Source organism: Lepisma saccharinum, chromosome 6, assembly GCF_977018435.1.
Source record: "Lepisma saccharinum chromosome 6, izLepSacc3.1, whole genome shotgun sequence".
Classification (NCBI taxonomy): Eukaryota; Metazoa; Arthropoda; class Insecta; order Zygentoma; family Lepismatidae; genus Lepisma; species Lepisma saccharinum.
This window is the reverse complement of record NC_139234.1, coordinates 71,534,844-71,558,772: the sequence shown is the minus strand read 5'-3', so window position 1 is coordinate 71,558,772 and position 23,929 is coordinate 71,534,844. Positions and strand designations below refer to the sequence as shown.

The 23,929-nt window shown below is 39.3% G+C and overlaps 1 protein-coding gene across 1 annotated transcript in view; it reads left to right on the top strand.

Annotated features, from left to right (window-relative positions):
* Nucleotides 1–23,929, top strand: part of Mondo (MLX interacting protein mondo) — a 151,067-nt gene that overhangs the window by 103,747 nt on the left and 23,391 nt on the right. The window contains exons 3-5 of the mRNA XM_083124124.1: nucleotides 8,616–8,689; nucleotides 11,759–11,884; nucleotides 20,975–21,140. Of these exons, the coding sequence (XP_082980250.1) occupies nucleotides 8,616–8,689; nucleotides 11,759–11,884; nucleotides 20,975–21,140 (366 nt within the window). The remainder of the gene's footprint in view (nucleotides 1–8,615; nucleotides 8,690–11,758; nucleotides 11,885–20,974; nucleotides 21,141–23,929) is intronic.

The following is a 23,929-nucleotide window of genomic DNA, read 5'->3' as shown; positions in this document are numbered from 1 at the left end:
TTTCCACAGAGGTGCAAAAATAATCCGTCTTCAAGTACAAAACATCTAAATATTACCGGTATATCAATAGTTGATTATGAACTGTATGATGTTAAGTTTCCCGTTCTTGCAGAGTGGAAGAAAAAAAAGTACTTTTTAGTGATTTTTTCATTATAATAAGAAAATGCAACGAAGAAAAAATTTCAGATGATGCTTATTAAAAAATAGATCCTTGAAGCTTTCCAATCAGGTATATTTGACTTTTTTCCTCCCACGGAGTACAATTTTACAAGCACGTAAACACAGGGCTCAATATTTTTGTCACGGATAGTAAGCAGAAAAGCTGCAATAAAATATTCCGCTTCATACCCACCGCCGTCTATCTGCTAGTGTCACCAGAGAACGGCTTGGTCCTCGCCCATACCCAATTGGAAAAATTAGTCAAAGGGTAGTTAAGACAGAGTTTCCTGCTACCCGTACTCCCGTAGGGAAGTCGAGCTTGCCTCAAACCAAATTCACCAAGACAGGTAGTTTTCTAGTCACCGGTCACCTAATTTAAGCCCCTATCACACGGAAGTGGATTTCTATTTGGAATGCTCTAGTTGACGCTGGACTGGCTACCCATTTGCTAGATTTCGCCTCACACGGTACTTGTTATACCGTACTTGTCGATAGTCTTTCGTTCCCATAATGGCGGCCGCGCGAGATGTAAACAACGTATCACTTCACACTTTTAAAATACGATAACTATCCAACCGAGAGGAATATCGCATCGCATTAAATGGTTTTAGGTAGAGAACAATGGCGCTGATAAAATACATACTTTACAACGTTTACTATACACGTATGGAAGAATATTTTAGCTTTTTCAATTGTAAATATGCCTTTCGTGTTGTATGCACTCGGAAGCCACAGACAAAAAAAGGCTACTTTACAAACTCACAGAATATCTTCACATGGCCAAACTTTGCTCTGATTGGCTGTTCCACAGAATCTAGTCGAAGAAGTTAGTAGCAATTAGAACATGTCCTATTCCTCAAAACCAGTCAAGCAGTCAGCCAGGCGGCCATGATTACTACCCAGAAAGTCAGTTCATCGCCAACTAGGGCATTCTAACTAGAAATCCAGTTCCGTGTGATAGGGGCTTTACTCGATAGGCAAGACAGGTTTTCCTGCTACTATGCTGCTGCGGGAACTGGAGTTTTGCTGAGTTTCGCTAGTACAAGTAGATTTCTACTCGCCTATACCCAATCTACAGGTAAAACAGGATTTCCTGCTACTCAAGCTCCCGCAGGGAAGTCGAGCGTACTCGAGTATCGATTCGCCTATACCCACTCGACAGCCAAATCCTGATTTTCCTGCTGCTCGGCCACTGCAAGGAAGTCTGGATTACCTGAGTAACCCCAATAGTGAATGTCGTTCCGGGGTGCTCTTGTTTTGTCAACTGTTCTATTCCGGGGTCGGTGTTGATTCTGCCTTTATACCGCATTTGCCAGAACATGTCCCGTTTTCCGCGCTAGCGATCGCTCAACAGTTTCGGTGCCAATGAAAAACGAGGAAAGTCGTCTGTTGGGCAGCGAGGAGCGAATTCCCCAGCCCGGGGTTCACGCGGTCTGCAGCGGCAATGCCGCGTGGTTTCTGCTAGAAAAAGCCAGCGATGAGCAAGCGCGGGAAGCGGGACAGGTTGTAACAAACGCAGTATAATACTGTCCACAATCTTCGTGAGCAAATGTTTTGAAGTTCACAAGATGAAAAGAAAGAACAAGATATTGCAGGAATGGCATAGCAAATACACTATATAAAGAAGCGAATTACAGTACATGTGCCCGAACTATTATTGTGCCAAGCATCGTGTACGTACAACGACAACGAGCATATACTACTACAACCACTGGCCTGGAGAACATGGAACGTTAAAATCAGGGTTGTTAAAGATCCAGGAATTTTAAATGAATTGAACTCCTGTCCAGGAGAGAAAATCAGCAAGCGTAAATGGGTTGTGGACCGTAAAGAACCTATTTATCTGTGAAGTATTTCAATTCGGTCCAGGAACCTTTTTCCCAAGATCAATTTAAATACGGTCCAGAAACCTTTTTTCCAGATCAATGTAAATACGCTTCAAGTTCCGTATTGAAATGAAACAATACGCAACTTGGACCGAATTTAAATTGTGCAAGAAAAAAAGGTTCTGGCCATGTTGCGGAACCCAAAAGAACCCATCAGTTTATGGGTTTCTGGACCCGTAACAACCCTGGTTAAAAGCTTAAAACATTCCCGAGTGGTTCAGAAATGTATTTTCCTGGAAAACCTGGAAAAGTTGGAAATTTTATATGTGAAAATGAGTGAGTCGAGTATAATTTAGTATCTCGTTGAATTTCTAAAATACATTTTAGTACGTTGAGTCGCTAGCCTCAGTGGCGGAATGGTCATTGTAATAACGCGCTCCGAAGCTAGAGATCCCATGTTCGTACCCTGAATAACGTATGGGTGTATCCAGGCCCGTAGCTAGAGGGGGGGCTGCCCCCCCTGTGAAAAATACAGAACACATTCCTACCTGGAATTCTCACTAATCTTTACAATTATATCATGTGTTACTCTAGCAACATAACAAAGACACTTATTGATTTTGTGATTTATTTGGATGTATGGGATTCCGTATAATGTCGTATTAGGATTGGGGGGAAAAATTCCCTTCCAGATTAGACTTCGGGAAATGATTTCACAAATTTTAGTATCTAGAACAGTTGTGATATTTTGAGTAGTCTTGTATTAAAGGTGCCTAATGTGTTCGGATGTTTTTCTTGGATGTGTTGCTATGAACTTGGAACTGCTTAATTTGTTTCCCAAGTTTACTTTTTGGTAATAATGATTCATGTGGTAGAGAGAGGGAGTGGATATTTGATTTTTGTTACTTAGCGTTGCTTTTCTTGCCACTTCTAGCTAATCTCAACAATGAATGATGATGTGGAATTGATGAGGAGACACTCATAAACAGTGCCGCAACCACCGGGGGCAGGGGCATTGCCCCCCCCCCCCACGACCTTGGACAGAAGTCCATTCTAGGGGAAGCAAACATTGAAGTAAAAATAAACAAGACTAGGAGAGTCAAAGAATAGCAGGACAATTGGATACTTATGATGGAAGGGGAAGGGACAAGTGCATCTGTGTACCCTGCTATATCTGTCAATCCGACACAATATATTAAAAATTTGCCCCCTCTAGGATTGACTTCGCCTCCCCCCCTACAAAGAATTCCTGGCTAGCGGCCTGGGTGCATCATTCTGTTTGTCGCGATTACCAAAGAGCTAGACAAGCGACATAGACCAAAAGGACATAAAGATTTAGTAGGCTGGGGCATTACCACCGAGTGGGCCATAGTCCCCCTTAAAATGGTCTTAACCCACTGTTCAACCCATCCAAATAGCCTACAGGAGAAATACACAGAATCGATTATAGTAGTGCAATAATCACACGCAGAGGAAGGAGAGGAGAAAGAAAGAGAGAAAATAATGATAGAATAAAAGACAGAGAAAAAGATAGAAATGAAGAAAGTGATAGATAAAGATGAAAAAATGAGGCAGACAGGGAAAAAGAATGCTTTGATTTGATTTTTATTTAGCGTCGTTTTTCTTCTATTTTGGCTAATCGCGACGATGAAGATAAGTAATGATATGGTGAAGTTGATTAAAGGACACCCGCAAAGAACACGAACACCTATGCCCAGGCCGGGATTGTAATCCGGTACCCCTGGAGTCGTATCGCTATGTGCTAACCATTCCACAAGGAGGAAAAGTTAAAGAGGAGGAAATAGACAGAAATAAAGAAACAGAAAGACATGAAAAAAGAGTTAAAGAGAGAGAGACATGGTAAAGATTGTTCGAGTGAGATATATACGGATATAAAGAAAGCGATAGAAAATAAGAAAGAAAAAGGGAGAAAGGGCATTAGGGGCATTAACGAAAGATATAAAAATATAAGAAAGAGAGAGGGAGAAGGGGTTAAAGAGTGAAAGAGACAGACAAGTAAAGCGAGTAATGTAAAATATAGATAGATGAAGAAAGAAAATATGTGAAGAAGATTCGAGAGAATTGAAGGAGCCCACCTGAAAAACGTCCGCCCCCCTTAAACCCTCAAACTGTCCTCTGGCGACGCCACTGGTAGCAGGCTAGGTTTTCATCTTATTTACTCGAAGCTCCAAACAAAACATAGTTTTCATTTCCTTGTTGTTGCCCGTCCCTAAGGTGGACGACCGAGATTTCTGCCATTACCTTAGATTTCTCAATCGTAGCCTTCACTTCCTCGTGGCCGCCAGAGACAGGCGAGCAACAAACGTCCTTGGGTGTGAGAACGCACGTGACTCTCCTTCAGCACGTTATTCAATTCAAGGTCACGTTATTTGCTAGCAACGCAGAATGACGTGCATCCTTCTGTTATTGCCAGATACGTTCTTACGCTATCTTGGTACTCAAGAGTACTGTTGAAAGTTTTGGAGGTGTAACCACTGTTTATTCAGCTCTTCAGAGCAGAACGCGCCCTCCTTTTACTGATCTACAAATGGTTTGGTTCAAAGTTAGACATTGCTGGGAAAAAATCACAACAGGAGCGTCCGGGGAGGGGGGGGGGAGGAAGTTGCCCTCCACTTTTTGTACCGTCCTCTAAAGGCTTCTCCACCAAGAGTGTGTAAACTGTCCTTGCCTCCAGTTTTGGCACCCAATCGCCACCGCTGGGAGCAACTAACTAATGTAATGCAACAAAAATGCTTTTGTTGTTTGTTCATGTGTCCACTGATTGCTGACTGTTGCCTATTCCCATCCTCACTGGGGAAAAAACGTTCTCCACAATTCGACGAGAACTGCGGTGAAGAACCTCAATGGACTAACGATGATAACTGTGTACAGGGACTGACTTACAGTTTGACCAAGTAGAGAAAAACCCTCTGGCCCTCTCATCGGATGTTCAACCTTGAGCGGACGGAGCGTGGGCGATCCAATCAGCTGCTTGCCATGTAATCGTGTCCCTGCATTGCCAAAGTGGTGTTGTGTTCTGTTCTTCAGACACGTCGTCCTCACCTTTATTCAGTGCCAAGTATTTGTATCTTTCTGAAGGGGAAAACTCTGTATAGCGAAAATAGAGCCGTAGTATTTATCATTGTTGTGAAATTCTTAAGGGGGAAGTTGGCAACACGGTGGCACACGAGGAAGCGACGAGAGAAAACAAATTACTGTCAACTTTGGTCTGCCGGGTTTTTCTCATCTTGGTTGAGCTATACAGATCACACCACACCGTAGAAGTGATTGTGCCAGAAAAAGAGCTGGGCAACTCCCCTCCCCCTCCCCCAGCAAACAAGATAAACTAGATAAGTAAATGTTTTCTTAGCACAAAAATGCATTTTTTTGTATGCATTTGGTGGTGACCATCCAGAAAATATCCCCCCCCCCCACTATTTTTTCTGACCTTATCGCTTTACCATAGCAGTAGCTTAATGTTTGTGAGATAGCACAATTGGCGAAGTTTCCTAGTTCGAATTCCTTTCCATGTGTGTTCTTTGTGAGTGTCCCTTCATGAATTTTGCCCAATCACTAATCTTCATCGTTGTGATATCCAAAAGTGACGCTAAATAACAAATGCAAGGTGCCAGATAAAAGAGTGGTGAGGCAGAAAGGGGCGAAAATATTTTCAGGGTCAGGTATCATCAATTAATATACCCTTAAATACAATCTAGTTTTTGTTTACTTGGGGAGACTTGGTGTAGACTGTTGGATCAAGGGAAAATCAGTTTCTCCTGCCCCATCCCACTTATTCAAAGGACTGATGAAACTCAAAACTAGGCCAGGATGGGGCACAGTGGCGCAACCACAGGGGGACCGGGGTCATTGCCCCCCACCCTTGGACGGAAACCAATTCTAGGGGGGACAAGGGGGGCAATCATTGAAGTAAAGAAAAGCAAGGCTAACAGGTCAAAGTGATTGATACTCAAGAAAAGATGGAATTAGCTTTCATATACTTCTTGTATTTTTCTTCCAGACTGCCAAGAACACCTGTACGGGGGCACAGAGGGACATTGTCCCCCCTCGATTTAAAATTTTATGCAAATAAAAATATGGTTTGTAAAATTTTCTTGCTAGCTTAGCTCGCAATACCTGCCTTTATTTCAGTCCCATCAAGTTCAGAACTGTAGCTATAGGGGGCAGCAGGAGTCGGACCTGGGCACCGAACGAGCTAAATGAAAAAAAATTGTAAAATAGAGAATGCCATGGCCCGTGAAATTATTTGCGCTCTATTAAATCAATATTGTTTTCAGTTTGCAAGAATTGGATCTAAAAATGTTCTTGCTCGCTTCGCTCGCACCGTGATTTTTTTCTACAATGCATTGTAAATTACTAGAGAAAGAATTAAGACCAAATATGTACTTCGAACAGTTGCTGCTGAATAGTTTGTTTTAAATGTATAGTTTGTTTTAAATGTATGAACAATTGTTTTGAGGTAGAGGAGCACGCACGTGTGAGAGACAATTTATATCATTTTTGCTGTTGGTGTGTTATGAGGTGGATGAATTGATTATGTAATGTATAAAAAAACATTGAATACATGCCCAATTTAGTGTTAACATGTTGCATATGTATTTTCTTATTTTACGTCGCTCCATGTTGCATATGTGTAAAACATATGATGAAAGTTACACATGACACATGTACCAAAGAACGATATTCGTCATTTTTGTCTTTCAAAAATACAGTTTGTGTGCTTGTTTTCCATATTAGCTAATGAGAAATTGAATGTGTTGAAACATACCAGGGAAAAATGCGAATAATAATAATAATGCCATTAATGTTATTGTTGTTGTTATTATTATTGGTACGTTTATCCTCCTGGAATTTGCCTCCCCTCCCAGACAAATATTCGTGGTTGCGCCTCTGGTGGGGCCTATGCTTCCAGTTGGAATAGAAATGTGCAGCAGCCTGGATTTGCCTTTGTGTGAATTTGAAATCACCTAAATACTGGACAAAATTTCATCGACTAGTCAAAAAATAACAATTTAAGTCCTCATAAAAATGTTTCATTTTGAGTTTACTGGTTTGATTCATATTAAAACATGCATATTTTATTGAAGTCGTGTAGTAAGAAAGTAATAAATTTTATGATACAAGTGAAAAAAAATATTGTGTGATGTTCATGTGTAAGTTTATCATATTTAGCTGATACATGTACATAATTGCCTATCCATTATACAGCGTGTCCTGCTTATACGTATAATAATAGAAGAAATCACAACTTTTTTACTTACAATATTTACAATATTTTTTGTCCAAACTTTGTACAAGTATGTAACAACTCAGAATTTTTTTTACAGATCAAGAAAACTAGCACACTTCCACATGTGAACCGTTAGTGGCCCGGCAAATGTCAAACCGGTTGTCAGCCTCAAGCCACATGTTTTGAAGCATGTTGCTTACTGCAACCGCAATTCTTTCACGCAAGTCTTGCAAATCTCTAACTGGTGTACAGTAAACTTCGTCCTTAACATACCCCCACAAAAAAAAAAATATCACACCTTGAGGTCTGGTGACCGTGGGGGCCATTCAATAAAATTCGAACCTCTCCCTATCCATTTTCCATTGAAATGCTCGTACAGGAAGTCTCTAACGAGATTTGAGAAATGACATGGTGCTCCATCTTGTTGCAGGATGGCCCCGGGTGGAAGTTGGAGTACGATGAAAAACTGTAACATGTCCAGGTAATTGTTGAAATTCACTGTTCCCTCGGTGAAGAAGAAGGGACTGATGATTTTGGTCTTCATCCCACCGCACCACACATTCAATTTCGGAGAACCTTGTTCTCTCACACGAACCTCGTGAGGATTTTCGGAACCACATATCCTACAATTGTGTTGGTTAACATGACCGCTAACATGTAAGGTGGCCTCATCCGAAAAACAAACAGTGTCCAAGAATAAATCGTCCCGATCAATTTTCATAAGCATTTCGTTAGCAAATTGAACGCTGACAAGCTTGTCACCAGGTTTTATGCGCTGATGAAGTTGAATTTTGTATGCATGAATTCGCAGTCTCTTGTGGAGTACCCTGTGTATCGTAGATTTAGGAATTTGCAGTTGCCTGCTAGCTTGGCGTATGGATTTCCTCAGACTCTGGCTAATTGAGGCATGAACACACTCCACATTCTCATCAGACCCTTTCCTTTTTGAATGTTTGCCTCTTATCAGCAACAAAGAACCAGTTTTGCGTAACTGTTTTTCCCATTTCTTTATTGAAATGTACAATGGAACTTCTTTAGCACCCAAACCATAACGTGCATGAAATCGTCTCTGCACAAGTGTCACAGACTTCACTTCAGACAACATTAAAACACAAAACACCTTTTCTTGTGGCGACAACATGACGAATGGCTACTGAGAAACTGATAATATCAGTTTTCAAGACATTCTGGCCAGTGCGCGTGCGCAACTACCACTGAATGTGTTGCTAAAAAAAAATCTGAGTCATTCTTTAAAATGAAACAACAATCACATCATTCTGACAGTTTTTTTTGGAAGTTATAATTTTTTCTTTTATTATACGTATAAGCATGCTGTACATAGAACAATCATGCCTAATTATTGCACTTTTTCAAATTTTCAGTTATCATGAGGAGCAGGAAATTAGTGTGCCAGTTTGCTTCTCCATTAGATGTAGATACGCACAACAAACCAGAGGTAAGCTCTTTTTAAAATAGTAAAAACAGTAGTGCTGTTTGTGTGTGCTGGTTCTGCTTCCTTAGTGCAGAGAAAAGACTGACTGCTGCACCTTTTCTCTCTCCCTCCCCCTCTCCATATTTAGTTGGTTACTGTGCACACGAAAGCAATGTTGATGATCTTAACTGACTGAATTCATGTAAGCCATCATCCTTGGATATACTATTTGGAATGATGAAAAACTGTGCATGGCTGGGTTTTCAAACTGCACAGAAACTCGCATATCGAGTGGAGTACCTGATACTTGGGTAACCATCATAGTAGCCAACCAATTAACACCACATAGTAAACACGACAGTAAAAGTTAAAATTATTTTTTGGAAAATTGTTATCCCAGCTAAAGGACTGCAGCAGTGACGGAAATGTCCACATGGACAACATCTATTTTGCAAGGTTGTCAAAATATATATTTGCTATTTCACTGCTTCCTGCTGGGTGCAGTTCTGAACTTTTTTTTTTTTTTTTTTTTTGTTCTTCAAGATCTGACTCTTCATTTAGGTTTATGAATTGATCTAGGTGTTAAAAGAGAAAGAAAGTAAGGTTTTCAGTTTTTGTCCTTCTCCAGCCTACATCTATCTAATTGTTTTCAAAACTATTATCCATGCATAATAACCTAAATATGTATGTAAAACTGGTAAAATTACATTTTGTGTGTGTTGTTTGCTAACAGCTTTGATAAACCTTTACACTTGTAAGGATTAATAAGTTTTGTCTCAATGCTAAAACTGGAAACCACACTGATGTGCTTTTCATTTAAAATATTTGCTTTCATTTACTCAAGAAAATCATCATTCATAACATAACTTCGTCATTGCTGTTTTCCTCTACTCCTTGAATCAACTGGTGGCCCCCCTTTTTTAATTTCCATCTGCATTTGGAAGGAGTCAGTAGATTGCTGAAGCCCTTCTATACAAACGAGGGAGGAACATCTTATGGCTTCATCGGTGTCTCCTATCTGCAAGCCTATCAACAGGTTGTATAAAAGCAGAGCTTCATTCTGGAAAATCTTTTCTTGTGTTGGATCTCGACACTGTACCAGATGAGCTGCTTGACTAGAAGAAAGAAAATCCGGGTAAGGGTAATAGCTGGATTCCGGGCTTTTTAATACTTGCTATGTTCTTGAAACCTATGGTTGTCTAATGCCAGCAACACCATACAATGTACTGATATTTCAGCACTTGTTCATTTCTCTATATTGACATTTCACCAAATGGGCATTCCTGCTTCAGTGACAGATTCACTGCTTCACCAGTGAAGGTTCTGGATTCAAGTCCTGGCTTGGACATGTGTTGTGTGTGAGTGCCCCTTCATTTGATTTATCCTTATCACAATTAATCTAGATAGGGCAAACATTAATGCAAAATGAGAAAGATGTCCACTTGGTATTTCGATTTTTATATCCCTTTCTTTACTTATGATACCAAGAGACACAAATTTTGACTTAACTCTCACATGACTAGTTCGTTTGCCATTGTGTGATCCTCAATCTCAAGGCTGTTTTCAGCATGAAATCGGAATGCACTTAAAAGTTGTGTGTCTCCCTTACCTCCTATTATGTCCAGTGGTCAGAAGTAGCATGCTACTGTAGCTAGCTTCAAAATTTGTGGCTGTAGTGGCGCTAATTTTTAAAATTGTAGCTGTAGCTGTAACGACGGCTGCCAAACTTCCAGTCAAGCCTTAAGTACTCAAATCCACAGCATTATTCAACCACTTGCTAGAGGATTTCCCAATACACTGACTATTATATTTTTGTTATTTAGCATCACTTCTCCCACTTTTGGCTAATCCTGGCGATGAGGATAAATGATGATATGATGAAGTTGATGAAGGGACACTCACAAAGAACACCCATGCCGGGATTTGATCCCGGAACCTCTAACATCGTAGTGCACCGTGTTAACCACTCAACCACAGAGGGTGACCTACACACTGACGAAATAATACTAGAAGATGTCAATAATTGAACATGTGAAGAGCAGCATTCTTCATTGTCAACATATAGGAACTGACCGATAAGAAATTATTGTTACAATAATAATAGTTAGATATGTACTTTCTGGAATTATAATTATTTTCATCATAATACCTACCCTACTCTTTAAGTCGATTCTTTGTCACTTTCGCTACTTGAGAATGAATGATTTATTTAGTACTTCTATTATCTAGGGTCACTTTTCTTCCTCGTTCGGCTAATCGTGAGAAATGAGGAAGGATTAATGATGACGAGCAGTGGGAGTGAGGTTGCAAAAGGATACTATCCCCCAACTAGGCATTTTTAATTATTTTTTTTTGTTTTGTTTTACATCCACTTTATGCACAGATAGGTAATTGGGTCTGGACATGCAGTTTTAAATGGGGTCCCTCGGACCGGGACCCCTTTATTACAAGGTAACAACGTTTCCACTACACCATCGGGAAGGCATTTACAACTAGGAAAACTTATGTAATCCCACCTGTCTCTCATTTAAACCATGTTAAACATTGAACCATCCCAATCACTATTCCCAAGCGGCCGTATCAACGTGTCCGTTCACAGCACAGAATGGTTATTTTGACAAAATCCTGTTTCCCTGCTGGCTACTTTGGGGAGGGCTTTGAATGTTGCCGCTTCTTGCCCAAACGGCAGGTCTAACTGGCTGTTTTACCGCAAGTTTCTTCGTAGGTAAATGCAGTAACAGAGAGGGTCACTGCCATAAAGGCGGTCACCGTACTGGATGCTAGGCCATTTGAGCTGTAAGGTTCAAGTAAACATCCCTCCTCATCTAACAATTCCCTTCAATGGCTCATAGGATGAAATTTTATATTATTGCTATTGTAATTCCAGTAAATAATAATAATAATAAGACAATTAAAGAATTAAATACCAAACATTTAAAATATCATGTAATGTTAAGTCCCTACAAGTACAGTTCAGTTTGTTATTGCTATTGTTAGTTCTACTACTTGTCAACCAATCAGCACTTTTAACTACCAGTAATGTTTGCAACAGCGATTGTCTGGAATAACATGTCAATTTTTTATTGTTTCCAGGCCGTGGTTCTGGAGGGCAAGTACTGGAAGAGGAAGTTGGCCACAGTCACCGCAGAGTACAAAAAATGGCGAATGTTTTACAAGAACAAAATCATGGGTTGGACTGCCAAAGATGGACCAGATGGGGTAAGTTGTTCACTCATTATTTCTAGTATCAACATTAGTATTAATGGTAACTTGTTACAATTTTGTGTACCTTCAGTTCTGCATTTGTTTGTTATTGATGGTAGGTAGACGTGTGTTTGTGTATGTGTGTGGAGGTGGGGATAATGTGCTTGTAAAAACAAATATCTCTAAACCATCAAAATTAGATGAAACAAGATATTTACCACTGGAATTTACAATTCATTTTACACAGTGGTCATAAAGTTTGAAACCAATTGATATGGCACTGACAAAAGACAACCACACAGTGATAGTTTTTTGTCGACAAGAGGGTGGACTTTGCTGCATGGGGAATTTTGAAATGAGGTGTATGCTGCGAAAATCCAGGAAAGGATAACCACTATAATGCCTTCTCTGGATTCTAACATTTTGAAGAAAATTCAATGAAGCATGTTGAGACATTTGAGGAAGTGTGTTGAGACTGGTGGCAGACATGTGGAGTGTACATTTGCAGATCTCGTAGCTGCCTTGTGCTTTGAATACATTCATTAATGTGGACTTTTATCCAGCCGAATGTCATCCATAATGACTACAATATGCAACAGGAGAACAGTGTTTTTGTCTAACAATAATTGCAATGATTATTTTGGTTTTAATAGAAAGAATTACTAAGTGAATTAAGAAACCATGGACACAATTAAGATGAATAAAGAAAGGTTATTCTGCTGTGAAATCAAAGAAGGTTATGGAGTAAATTAACATTAAATTTCTTATGATCCCTGATTAGCCTATCTGAGCATGAAGTGGACTTCAAACAAAATTTGCCAAACTTTGTGTTGTACTCTTGTGTGTGCTGATTGGTATGGAGATTTTAGTTGTCAGGAATATTTTAATATCTTTATTATTCTTGATTGGTGCTACAAAGAAAATAATTTACTATGTTAATATCATTGCCACAACAAAGAAACGGAGACATTTCACTAAATAATGGAAAGATAAACAATGTATCAGGTTAACAATTGGTTTTTAGTTGGAATGAGTTATTGATTATATTGATTGATTTCATCAAGTGTAGTTTGTTAATATTCTGATGCTGCTAATAATTTTATTGTTAATAATTACAGATAAAATTAATGCACTTAATGTTCATAGTTAAGGCAATGGAACAATTATTGGCACTTATATTTTAAAAACTGGTGAGGCCATTGTAGCACAAGCAATATTATGAGTCGTGTTTATACACACATAAAAAAGACAACTTTGGTTTAATTGATTGGTTTATTTTATTTTGCTTTTCTGCCACTTTTGGTTAATCGCAAAGATGATGATGAGAGATGATATGATGAAATCCATGAATGGACAAACACGAAGAACACCCATGCTCAGGCTGAGATTTGAACCCAGGACCCTTGGTGTCATAGCATGCTGTGCTAACCACTCTGCCATGGAGGTTGGCTCTATTGTTTTTATCTTAGATTACTCAGTTTACTTCCTATATTTAAAACATTAAATGCTGATTTCACAATGAAAATTATATCAATCCATAAATTGCTATGTAGCAATGTACATTAGAGTTTGAATATATATTGCTCTTGTGTATAAAAGCACAAGTGCTGATGGAAATTATGTTCGTGGTTGTGTTCATTTCTTGGAATGAAGGAAGTCAATGTTGTGGATCGTTCTCTTCATGCAGGAAGCAAGTAATTGATTCACCTTGGCAGGCTCTGCTGTGGGTGGCTGTGTACGCAAAGCATTAGCTGCATGCACATTGTGTACTTTGGCCTCTGTCTCCCTCGCCTGATTGATCTATCTTTCATTAACCAAGCAGTATTCTTATTGACCTTGTGTCACTAATGAGTTCAATCCATTTCCATTGTTGTCACAGTTAAAGCTCTCCTTTCACTCCCTGAACTATACCTTCTTTATTCCTTCCCAAGAGCAGTGGCTGTCCTCTGCTCATTATGCCCCACGAAAAAAGAATTACATTATTATTGTAAAGGGAAAATTCATAGCTGTGGTAAGGTCCTGTAAATGAGGCATTTAAAAGTAGGTAACTATTCACTTACGAACGGCAGTGAAAGAGGAAACTAAGCTCTTAGAAAGGCACTAAAAAAGAGGAAAGTACACACTTACAAGGGCACTAAACGAGGAACTACGATGCTTGGAAAGACACTATTATCCAAAAACAAACGAAAAAGGCTCAAAATTGGATAAAAATGAGTGCAACAATTGCAGAAAAGGTGACATTGTTGCTGAAAAATGAACGATAAAGACACGATTTTGATTTGATTTGATTTAGTTTATTTTACTTCGCGTTTTGTGCCTCTTGGCTAATTTGCGAAGATGGGGATGAGTGATGAAATGGATGAATGGACATTCATAAACAACCAAGCCCGACCGGGATTCGAACCCGGGACCCTTGGCATCGCAGCGCGATGTGCTAACCACTCGGCCACAGGGTCGGGCAATAAAGACACGAAACTTGATCAAAATGAGATAAAAATGTAGCAGAATTTGGAAAGGCACTAAAACATGAAACTATGCGCTTGGAAAGGCACTAAAATGAGAAGCTGAACACTAAAAGACGGATCTTGGCACATTGGAAAGATACTAGGGCAGAGCCAATACCAGTGTATCGATATCGGCCCACACCATACGTATCGGTTGGAATTTAATCACCGATACTGGCCAATACTTTATTTAGTCCAGATGTTTTGCAGAACCTGGAAAACTGCTGCACAGCACTTTCACTGGGCCTACAAATCCTGGAAATTATTCAAAATGCAGCATCATCTTTAAATTTGCAACAACATTATGGGGAGAAATGGATTTTTTTGCTCGTCAAGGAAAACTCTGGTAGATTGCTATGATGTAGTTGCATCGACACATTTACGTATTCAAATTTATAAATATTCCAAACTAGTTTGAATTCTTACAATTTTCATGTATTGATATAAGTAGGAATAGGTAAAGAGTATCAGGACTGGTATCGGTTTAGCCCTGAAAGGCACTAAAGGAGTATTTATAAAGCAAGCACTGCATGGCACAGGTCACTTAAGAGAGATATATAGGGATTTAGAAAGGCAGTAAAAGAACTGTGATAATAAATTAAAATTTGATACATAATACACCACAAAATCCAAATTAATGCTACGTGTTTTCAGAAACAAGGAAAATCTCTGAACATTTTGCATGCCTGCCCACCAATATTGATACCCAACCTAAAATAAAATGTCAGACATGTAACCTTGAATTAAGTGTTCACTTTCTTAATCAATGTACATGATTATAAAAAATAGACAAACAAATGCATAGTAATTTTTGTAATAAGTATATTTATTCTTTGTATTCGTGGTTCAAACACTGGTGAAAATTTGCTTCTTGTGTTATATTAATTGTGTATTGATTTCAGTGCCATCATTAACAATTGGCTGTGTATTTGAACATGTAGGGCATGCACTATTCAAAATGTACCATCGTTTATGTTCTCTCAAAGTGGAAACAAAGTCCCAAACTGCCCCGACTTTGGTATGTGCGGAGAGTTGGATTATTGTGAAGTATCTTGTAAGATTCTTTAGTAACACATTAGAGCTGACTTGCATTTGTGTAATATATTAATGCTGTTGATATATCCTGATGCCTTGATATGTTCAGGAACACCTGATTCAATTTCTTGGTTTATTCACGTCTTTTGGGTTCGTTAATTCTGTCTTGAATGGTTCACACGGTTGACATTTAAACACCTACAGTATTTATAATCAGAACATGTTATACATAGTTCACAAATGTAATCTTAGGTCATTTTTACACCTAGGTGGCAAGCAGCAAGTGTATGATGCAGCTCAGAAGTCTAGTCTTAAGTAATTTTGATACTGAGGTGACAAGTGAATGGAAGCTTTCAGACTGAAGCAACAGGCAACAAGTGACATGTGTTGCGGGAAACAAACCTTCAGTAATCAATGCAACCTTTTGAACTGAAGCAACATGCAAGCTGTGTTGCTTCGACTGGGCAATTTTCTCAATGGCGTACATCATGTATCCCTGGTTTGTTGTTCATGCATTAGCAGTGAATTCTTTCTTATAGACTGAAGGAGCCCATGTCACTTGTCACTTCAGTCTGTAAACTTCTTATGATGCAGCTCATAAATGTAATCTCAGGAAGTTTTCACTCCAAGATGACAAATAACAAATGTGTTGCACTTCTGATCCAGTGTGAAAGATTGTATTATTCTCTCTAAGATTTTGTTGCCATGAAAATGCCAAACATAATGTCGGATGTCACTTTTGAAGCAAATTAGAATTTGTTCTGAATTAATAATCATTCTTGGCAAAAAGCTATGAGATGCCAATATATGTGGATAATAACTATGATTATCATCGATCAGTCAATCTATGTTTAGTTTGAGAACTTTTTAGACAAACCTCCAACACCACGAAATAAAGTACCATTCAATCTTAAAATCTGCTCCAAATAGTTAGGTGTTTCCATAATTGAACTTAAAACATATACTGTGTGAAATAGATCCATTGCCTCTGTGTTGACAATGGCTGGTCTTACAGAAACATCCAGCGGAGAGACGAGAGTCTACAAGTAGTGAGGAGGGGATGAAGGTGGTGAGACAGAAGGTAACCAAGCAACGCCCTGCAAGGTGTGTTTGTGTGGCAAATCTTACCAGCAATGTGTTGCATGTCGTGATTGAATATTCCCTGCACGATGATGCACTTGCTCACTGCAAGAAACCATGGTCTTCGAAAACTAATGTATGGGCCATTGCTGGAATGAGCATATTTGAGGAACATTATCAATAACTCCTTAAAATTTGTTACAAACATTTTTCTTCCACTTATTTGTTCAGAATCTCTTCTGCATGGGTTTGATGTTTCTTATTGAAAACATGCTAATCAGTTTCTTCACTAATACAGTAAATATATGCAGCAACCATCATTTTTCAGCCTAAACTCTACCCATGTACAACCCAAGATATTACAAGCTAGATTTTTTGCTCATTGTTTGATTTCCCAATGGGGCATAAGTTTTGTGATTCATGGACCACATAACCATAAACTCGCTCACAACTTCACCACCAAAGGTTGTGGGCTCCTTCACTGTGCATGGGTGTTTTGTTGAGTGTTCCTTTATAATTTTTATACAAATAGCAATCATCTTTATCGTCACCAGGAGCAGCACAAAGTGATGCAGAATAATAAAAATAGAAATTGCTCACAGCAATTGCAGCATAATATTACAGTAATGGCATACCTATGTGGTTTAAAATATGATAGACATAAATCCTAATATTTCTACAATTTGTATTTTATGAATATATTGACAAGTGCTGTAAAGATTTGGCTACCTGACACCTCTATTTAGTCAGAATAGTCCTTTCTTTTAATCCCTGAAAATGTCCCAAGTTTCTCTTAACACATCCAAGTACGAGGGTTGTAACGGAAGTAATGCAAAAGTGGTCATAACATCTTTATTAACTGACGTAGATCGTTCAAATTACACATGTAGTTGGAGTGACTCTTCCTCTATACAAACCAGCTACTCAACATACTCTCCATTTAAAGCAATGCATTTGCACCATCCTTGAACCCAACTCTAGAATCCTCTTTGAAAAAAGTCCGGTGTGCACTGTCATATCCACTTCTTCACAGCCACTTTCACCTCGTCTGTGTCATCAAATCGTTTTCCCCGATCACTGTACTTCATTGGACCAAACAAGTAGAAGTCGGAGGGTGTCAGATCTGGGCTGTGTGGTGGTTGGGGATGATGGACCAGCCCAATTTGCAGATCACATGATTTGTTGCCAAAGAGGTGGGTGGTCGCGCATTGTCATGGTAAATGTGGATCGCTTTCAGATTCTTGTGCAGTCTCTTCCTCCTAATGCCTTCCCTAAGCTAATTGAGTGTCTCAATGTACTGCTCCCCGTTGATGGTACGGCCTCGTTCCAGGAAATCAAGGAGAATGACACCCTTGTCATCCCAAAAAACAGTCACCATCACTTTCTTTTCTGATCGCTGGCTCTTGAACTTCTTAGGCCTTGGAGATGAGGTGTGCCACCATTCCTTGGACTGATTCTATGTTTCTGGATCATAAAGGTGAGCCCACCTTTCATCCCCTGTCACCATATCGGGGGAAAAAAAGTGTCTTCATTGGTTTCAAACACTTCAAGCAGATCAGAGCAGACTTCCACTCTTCTCTCCTTCAACTCGGGTGTCAACTGCTGAGGTACCCACTTCACATACACTATCCGATATCCCAAGCTTTCAACCATCTTCTGTATGGCATTGTGACCACAGTTCAGTTGCTTAGCAAGCTCACGGATTGTGACACGTCTGTCTGCGTGAATCAACTCATCCTTTCGCTGACGATTTGTGTCAGTGGTCACAGTTGATGGTCTCCCACTGCGCGGTTTGTCTTCAATGCTGGTTTCCCTGTCTGCAAACTTCTTCATCCACCTGTGTACATTGCTCTTGTCAATTGTGTCATCTCCGTACACATTCTGTAGCCTTTTTTGGATGTCGGACAGCCTGCACTCCTCCTTCATCAAGAACTCGATGACAACACGTTGCTTCTGCTTGGAATCCATTATTCACCTGCAAGGAAGACAAAGATTCTGAAACACCTGTATAGAGGAAGAGTCACTCCAACTACATGTGCAATTTGAACGATCTACATCAATTAATAAAGAGGTTATGATCACTTTTGCATTACTTTCTGTACAGCCCTCGTATGTTCTTTATTATTATAAGAATCACTGCTGATATAGACATGATTTCAGGTGCTTTTACATTCCACTCATTACTTAATAATTTGGGTGTAATGTGTGAGGAGGAAAAACTAAACTGTTATTTTAATCAACTCCAAGTTGTTGTTTGCTTCTTTACTTAGTGCCTCAGAAACAAGCAACAAATATCCTCTTTCAAAATTAAAGCTTTTTATAACTTCTTAACATCTGAAAGTTTATTTTAATGGGGGATATAATCTGATGTTTCATAAATTCACAGTTTGTAGATTGTTTACAGCAGCGTCCCCCAAAAGGAATGGAATAGATTACTACAGGGAAATAGAACAGCTCATATTACCCCATTCCTGTTATATGTCTTCTCATTTTCTCTGGTTTCCAACAAAATGGCTAATTTTCATGCTCCAAAATTTTGAAGCATCATGCCAGGAGCATTCTATGCATGTACACTAAGAAACTAAAACATCACTACAAAACTCTCCGTGTAAAGAATTTGAAATTCTGATAATGAGACATGTAATTAGCTACATGTAAAGTTAATCCATTGTGCAGATCCTGTTGCAAATATTTGGTGTGAATTCTGTACTGTGGTGGTCCTCTTTGTGTGTGTGAAACAAGTGATTGAAAATCATGAAAACGTAGGGCAGTGCCAAATATGGGAGTTTAATTCCAGAGACTGTCTGGCCATCTCAGGCAGGAACTTTGCTGTTAATATTCCCTACATAAATAACTTTTCTAGTAACAGTACTGTAACTAGTTACTTTTTGAAATCAATAAGTCTAACTGTGCCTCACTTGATTTTTTCAAGGAACTAGAAATGAAATGAAAGGTTGCTTTTCTTTACCTTTTCTCATTGAAGGAAATTTTCTTCAGCCATATCTTGAACTGAATAAATATATTCGCCCAAAAGAATGGACAAGTTTTTTATTATTAAAATTCTGAGGAATGTGTTTCACTTTTATAAACAAAATCACAACTGAGTGTGCCTCAAATGTATATATTGTTGATGGGCTATGACAGCCATTAGCCACTCGCTTGCTGGGTGAGAGGAACGTTGTGAAAGGAAGGGGGGCTGGCTCTGGAGAGCAACGTCGACACTCAAACTGCAAGGGGACTAGCCCCGTAAGGAAGAACACACGGACATATATTTAGAAACACTACCTTTGACCGAACAGGCAGGGGAAGGAAAGACAAGGAAAGTTCGTACCTGGAGTTCTACGGCGATCTCTTCTCCGCTGGTCCTTGGATCGACGTGGTCCTACTCTGTAAGGAAACGGACGAGGGAGCAACTCCGGGCTCCAAACTCTGTACTTTCGTAGACCGATATTCTAAACTGTAACCTTAACTTCCGATCATTCGTTCGCTCCTTTTTCTAAACTTATGATGCCTGTGGAGCTCTCTCGCGATAACCGGATTCAACGTAAACTGAAAACAACTAGAAACGGAGTTCTTTTGTAACTACTTCATCAGACGGAAAAAGGAAGACAACTAAGTCTGATATTTTCTCACGCGACCTATTTAAGTGAAATTCGAACTATCGGCCGTTACGACGGTTGCTTCAATCGCGTCCTCTCGCAACGGCAATCCTGAGGAAGACCGCTGATTCCTTATTTCATTTTCTAATGCAAAGTCAGCAGAGTTTCTCCAACTCCGCTGAAGGTCGCTGTCGCGATGAGCTTTTAAGAAGCTCTTTTTCAATGCTTCAGCGGGACCCTTTTTATAACGTGATTAGCTTATTTATTTATGATGCCCGGGTCCTAGGTTCGATTCACGTCTGCAGCGTGATACAATATTTTGGGACACTTACGACATAAGAGTGATACATAACCTCCAAAGACTCAGGCTTGATACCTGGTTGAGCCAGAATTACCACTGTGCCTTAAACCCAACTAGTTCAGTTGAATTAGTTTCCTCAATTGCAGGGATATGGCATTAGTGTTCACATGCCCAAGGTTTTCCAGTAGCAATTAGAAGTTGCAGAATACACAGAGGTCTAAATTGTGGAAATTTATTCAGAGGCCGGAGGTTGACTTGGCAGCTCATTGATTGAGTACTGGCACATAATCCCACAGACCCAGGTTTGATCCCTAGTTGATCCACAATTTTCACATATAACTTTTCAATAAGTTGTTAAAGTAATTCAGTTACTTTTAAAAGTAACTATCTTTGGGTGATTTGTGTATCACAATCTAAATTTTGGATGCAAAATATCCACACACTCTGGATTGTCATATGATTCTGAGGACAAGCTAAATATGTAATATGCATTTACTTTCAAATTGTAGTGATGTTGTTGTATAAATGTTTATTGGGAATATATGAGGATCATAACTATATATTGTTTGTTTTTGTCTTTCACCAGTTTGCAGAGTTCGACATGTTTGACTGGGATCAGCCGCAGAGCAACGAGAGTGTTCATTCTGCTGATTCGATGATCGTGGATGATGACTTTATGAGCATCAGTGATACTTTGTTCTCCCTTACGCACAATCAGCCTTTCCCAAACCCCAAAGAGATGAGAGAGATTGGTAAGTCAGTCTAACACATACGTAGTGCATGGTGCTAGAAATCCGAAATGTGAGATTGAACATTAGTGTTCATTTTCAAAATGTGTGAGGTGTATTAAAAAGTGGTGGATTCTGAAAATTTCACTGGTTTACCACAACCATTCTTATGTATTGTACATATTTATTATGTATTAATTAGATATAATAGAAATAAAACAACAATGCAGGCATGCCAGTAAAAGTCCAACTACCATATTTGCCGGTGTATAAGACAATGTGTCCCCTTTTTTTTTTTGGACACATTAGTGAGGAAAAAGCTTTATCACTGAATTTATAATAAATTTACAGTATTTCAAATAAAAAGTAATATGAAAGACTACTTTCAACAATCTAACTAGGAAAGAAAACACCTTAATCTTCTTCATCACACACCGCAAGGAAACAAGAAAGAAATTTTCTAACTCAGAACAGAGAAAATTTCCCAAAATGAATGTAATCAAAAAACTTAGTATTGGCGTATAAGACGCACTCTATTTTTCAGACGTATTTTTAAGGGGGGAAAATGTGTCTTATATGCCAGCAAATATGGTTCATCAAACTTTGTGGTAAATTCTATCGGTAAACCAGATAAGATGGGAAAGTATGCCACTAGTATTTATCAAACAAAGGTGAATAAAAAGGTAATAAAAGCAAGATTCATTTGACACCTTTAACAAAAGTGACTTGTGAACAAATGAACACTTAGTTCCCATTCAGGGCAATGCACTTGTTGTGTACTTCCACCAGCTTCTGCATTCCTACAGACAAGATGTTTTTTGGTGCTCTGCACCACTTCCTTGACAGATATTTCCACACTATGCTTTGTTTTGTGTCGTATGGTTCATAGTGATGGATGCATAGTCTCATCGCTAGTAGCAATTCTCTCAACAGGGTCACAATCTCCATACACTTGCTTGTACATACCAGCTAGCTGTTTGATAACCCACCATACTCAAATTTTGCATTATCTACAGTCGTCCTGCATTATGACAAATGCGGATCCATATCTGATATCCAAAAGCAGTCATTTCAGCATTATCCTTCAGTCTTTTACATAGGTGTGCGTAGACCCTCTGATTAGGGAGGGGGGGGGGCAAAGCCTTGATGAAAGTTTAGTCAGGAAAGAAAAACCTCATTTTATCTCACTGTTTTAGTTTCATTGCATACGAGGCCTATCCAGAAAGTAACTCTTACACTACTTTTCGACATACAAGTTTAGGCGATGAACAAGCTTATAAAGTCCATTGTCATAAAAAGTTGGTGCCTGTGACTTCAACCATTTCTGCACACCAGCCTGAAGGTTTGCGTTGTCATCAAAGCGCTGCGTTGCTAGCCAGGTCTTCATGTGGGGAAACAAGTGGTAGTCACTTGGTGCGAGATCTGGGCTATATGGCGGATGGTCGAAAACCTCCTGGTTTGACAGCATTTTTTTTTTGTGAACTGGTGTGTCCCCACTCCATGGACTGTTTTTTTTTTTTTTTTCCACAAGTAACGTGCTTAACCTAAGTCTCGTCCCCAGTAACAATAGGATCAATAAAGGAATCGCCGTCCTTGTTATAGGTCTCAAGGAATTTCAAGGCGACTACCATCCGCTGAGTTTTGTGTTCCTCTGTCAAAATTTTCGGAACCCATCTTGCACAAAACTTTTGGTAGCCTAACTTTTGGATCACAACTTCATGCAATAAGCTCCGTGAAATTTAGGAAACTCAAACAAGAGCTCTGTTATCGTAAAATGGCAATTTTCACGAATCTTGTCATTGATTTTTGCTTCCAGTTCATCTGTCACAATGCTTGGTTGCCCACTTCGGTCTTTATCGTGAACGTTTGTGCAGCCATCTTTAAACATGATTCACCAACGCCTCAGTCCAGTTTCACTCTTCACATCTTTACTGTAAACTTCACACAGTTGTCGATGAATGTCAATCGGTTTATTGTCTTTCGCCAACAAAAATCGTATGACCGACCTCACTTCACAACTGGCAGGATTTTCAATCGGAGCACTCATGTTAACAATGTATTATGAAGAGAGCAGAAGCGATACGAACTTCACACATCCACAGCTGGATGCGCACTGGACGGGCAGAAGTCCCTGCACAAAATGCCTGTGCTCGCCCTTCCCCTAGTGGCACCCTGCCGAAACATGAGTGACTTTCTGGATAGCACTCATTTATATATATAAGCTGGCCCCTGTGGCATAGTTGTTAGCACATCGTGCTTTGACACCAAAGGGTCCCGGGTTCGAATCCTGGCCTGGGAATGGATATTTGTGAGTATCCATTCATGAATTTCATCATATCATCACTCATCCTCATCTTAGCAATCAAACAATCAATATATATTGATTATATATTATATTAGATCATATAGGTCTATATGATCTAATGCAGCAACATAGAGGCACCATAACGAATAAATAAATTGTCTCTGAAATGTGCTGTGCTACTTTTCCTCCAAACAATTGTGATCATGCATATAAGACCAAAATGTTTAGCAGCAAGAGTCTGAAGTACTTGGTAGTTATAACTTCTCTCTCTCTCTCTGGTAATTTACAATGCATTACAGAAAACAATAAAATTGTGAGCGAAGTGAGCAAGAAAAATTTTAGATCCAAATTTGCAAACTGAAAACAATATAGATTTAATTTGGCACAAAAAATTCATGGGCAGCCATGGCATTCTTTTAGATTTTTTTTTCATTTTGGCACCCAGGGCCAACTACCACCGCCCCCGAGCTACAGCTCTGAACTTCACAAGACTAAGAAAATCGGATAT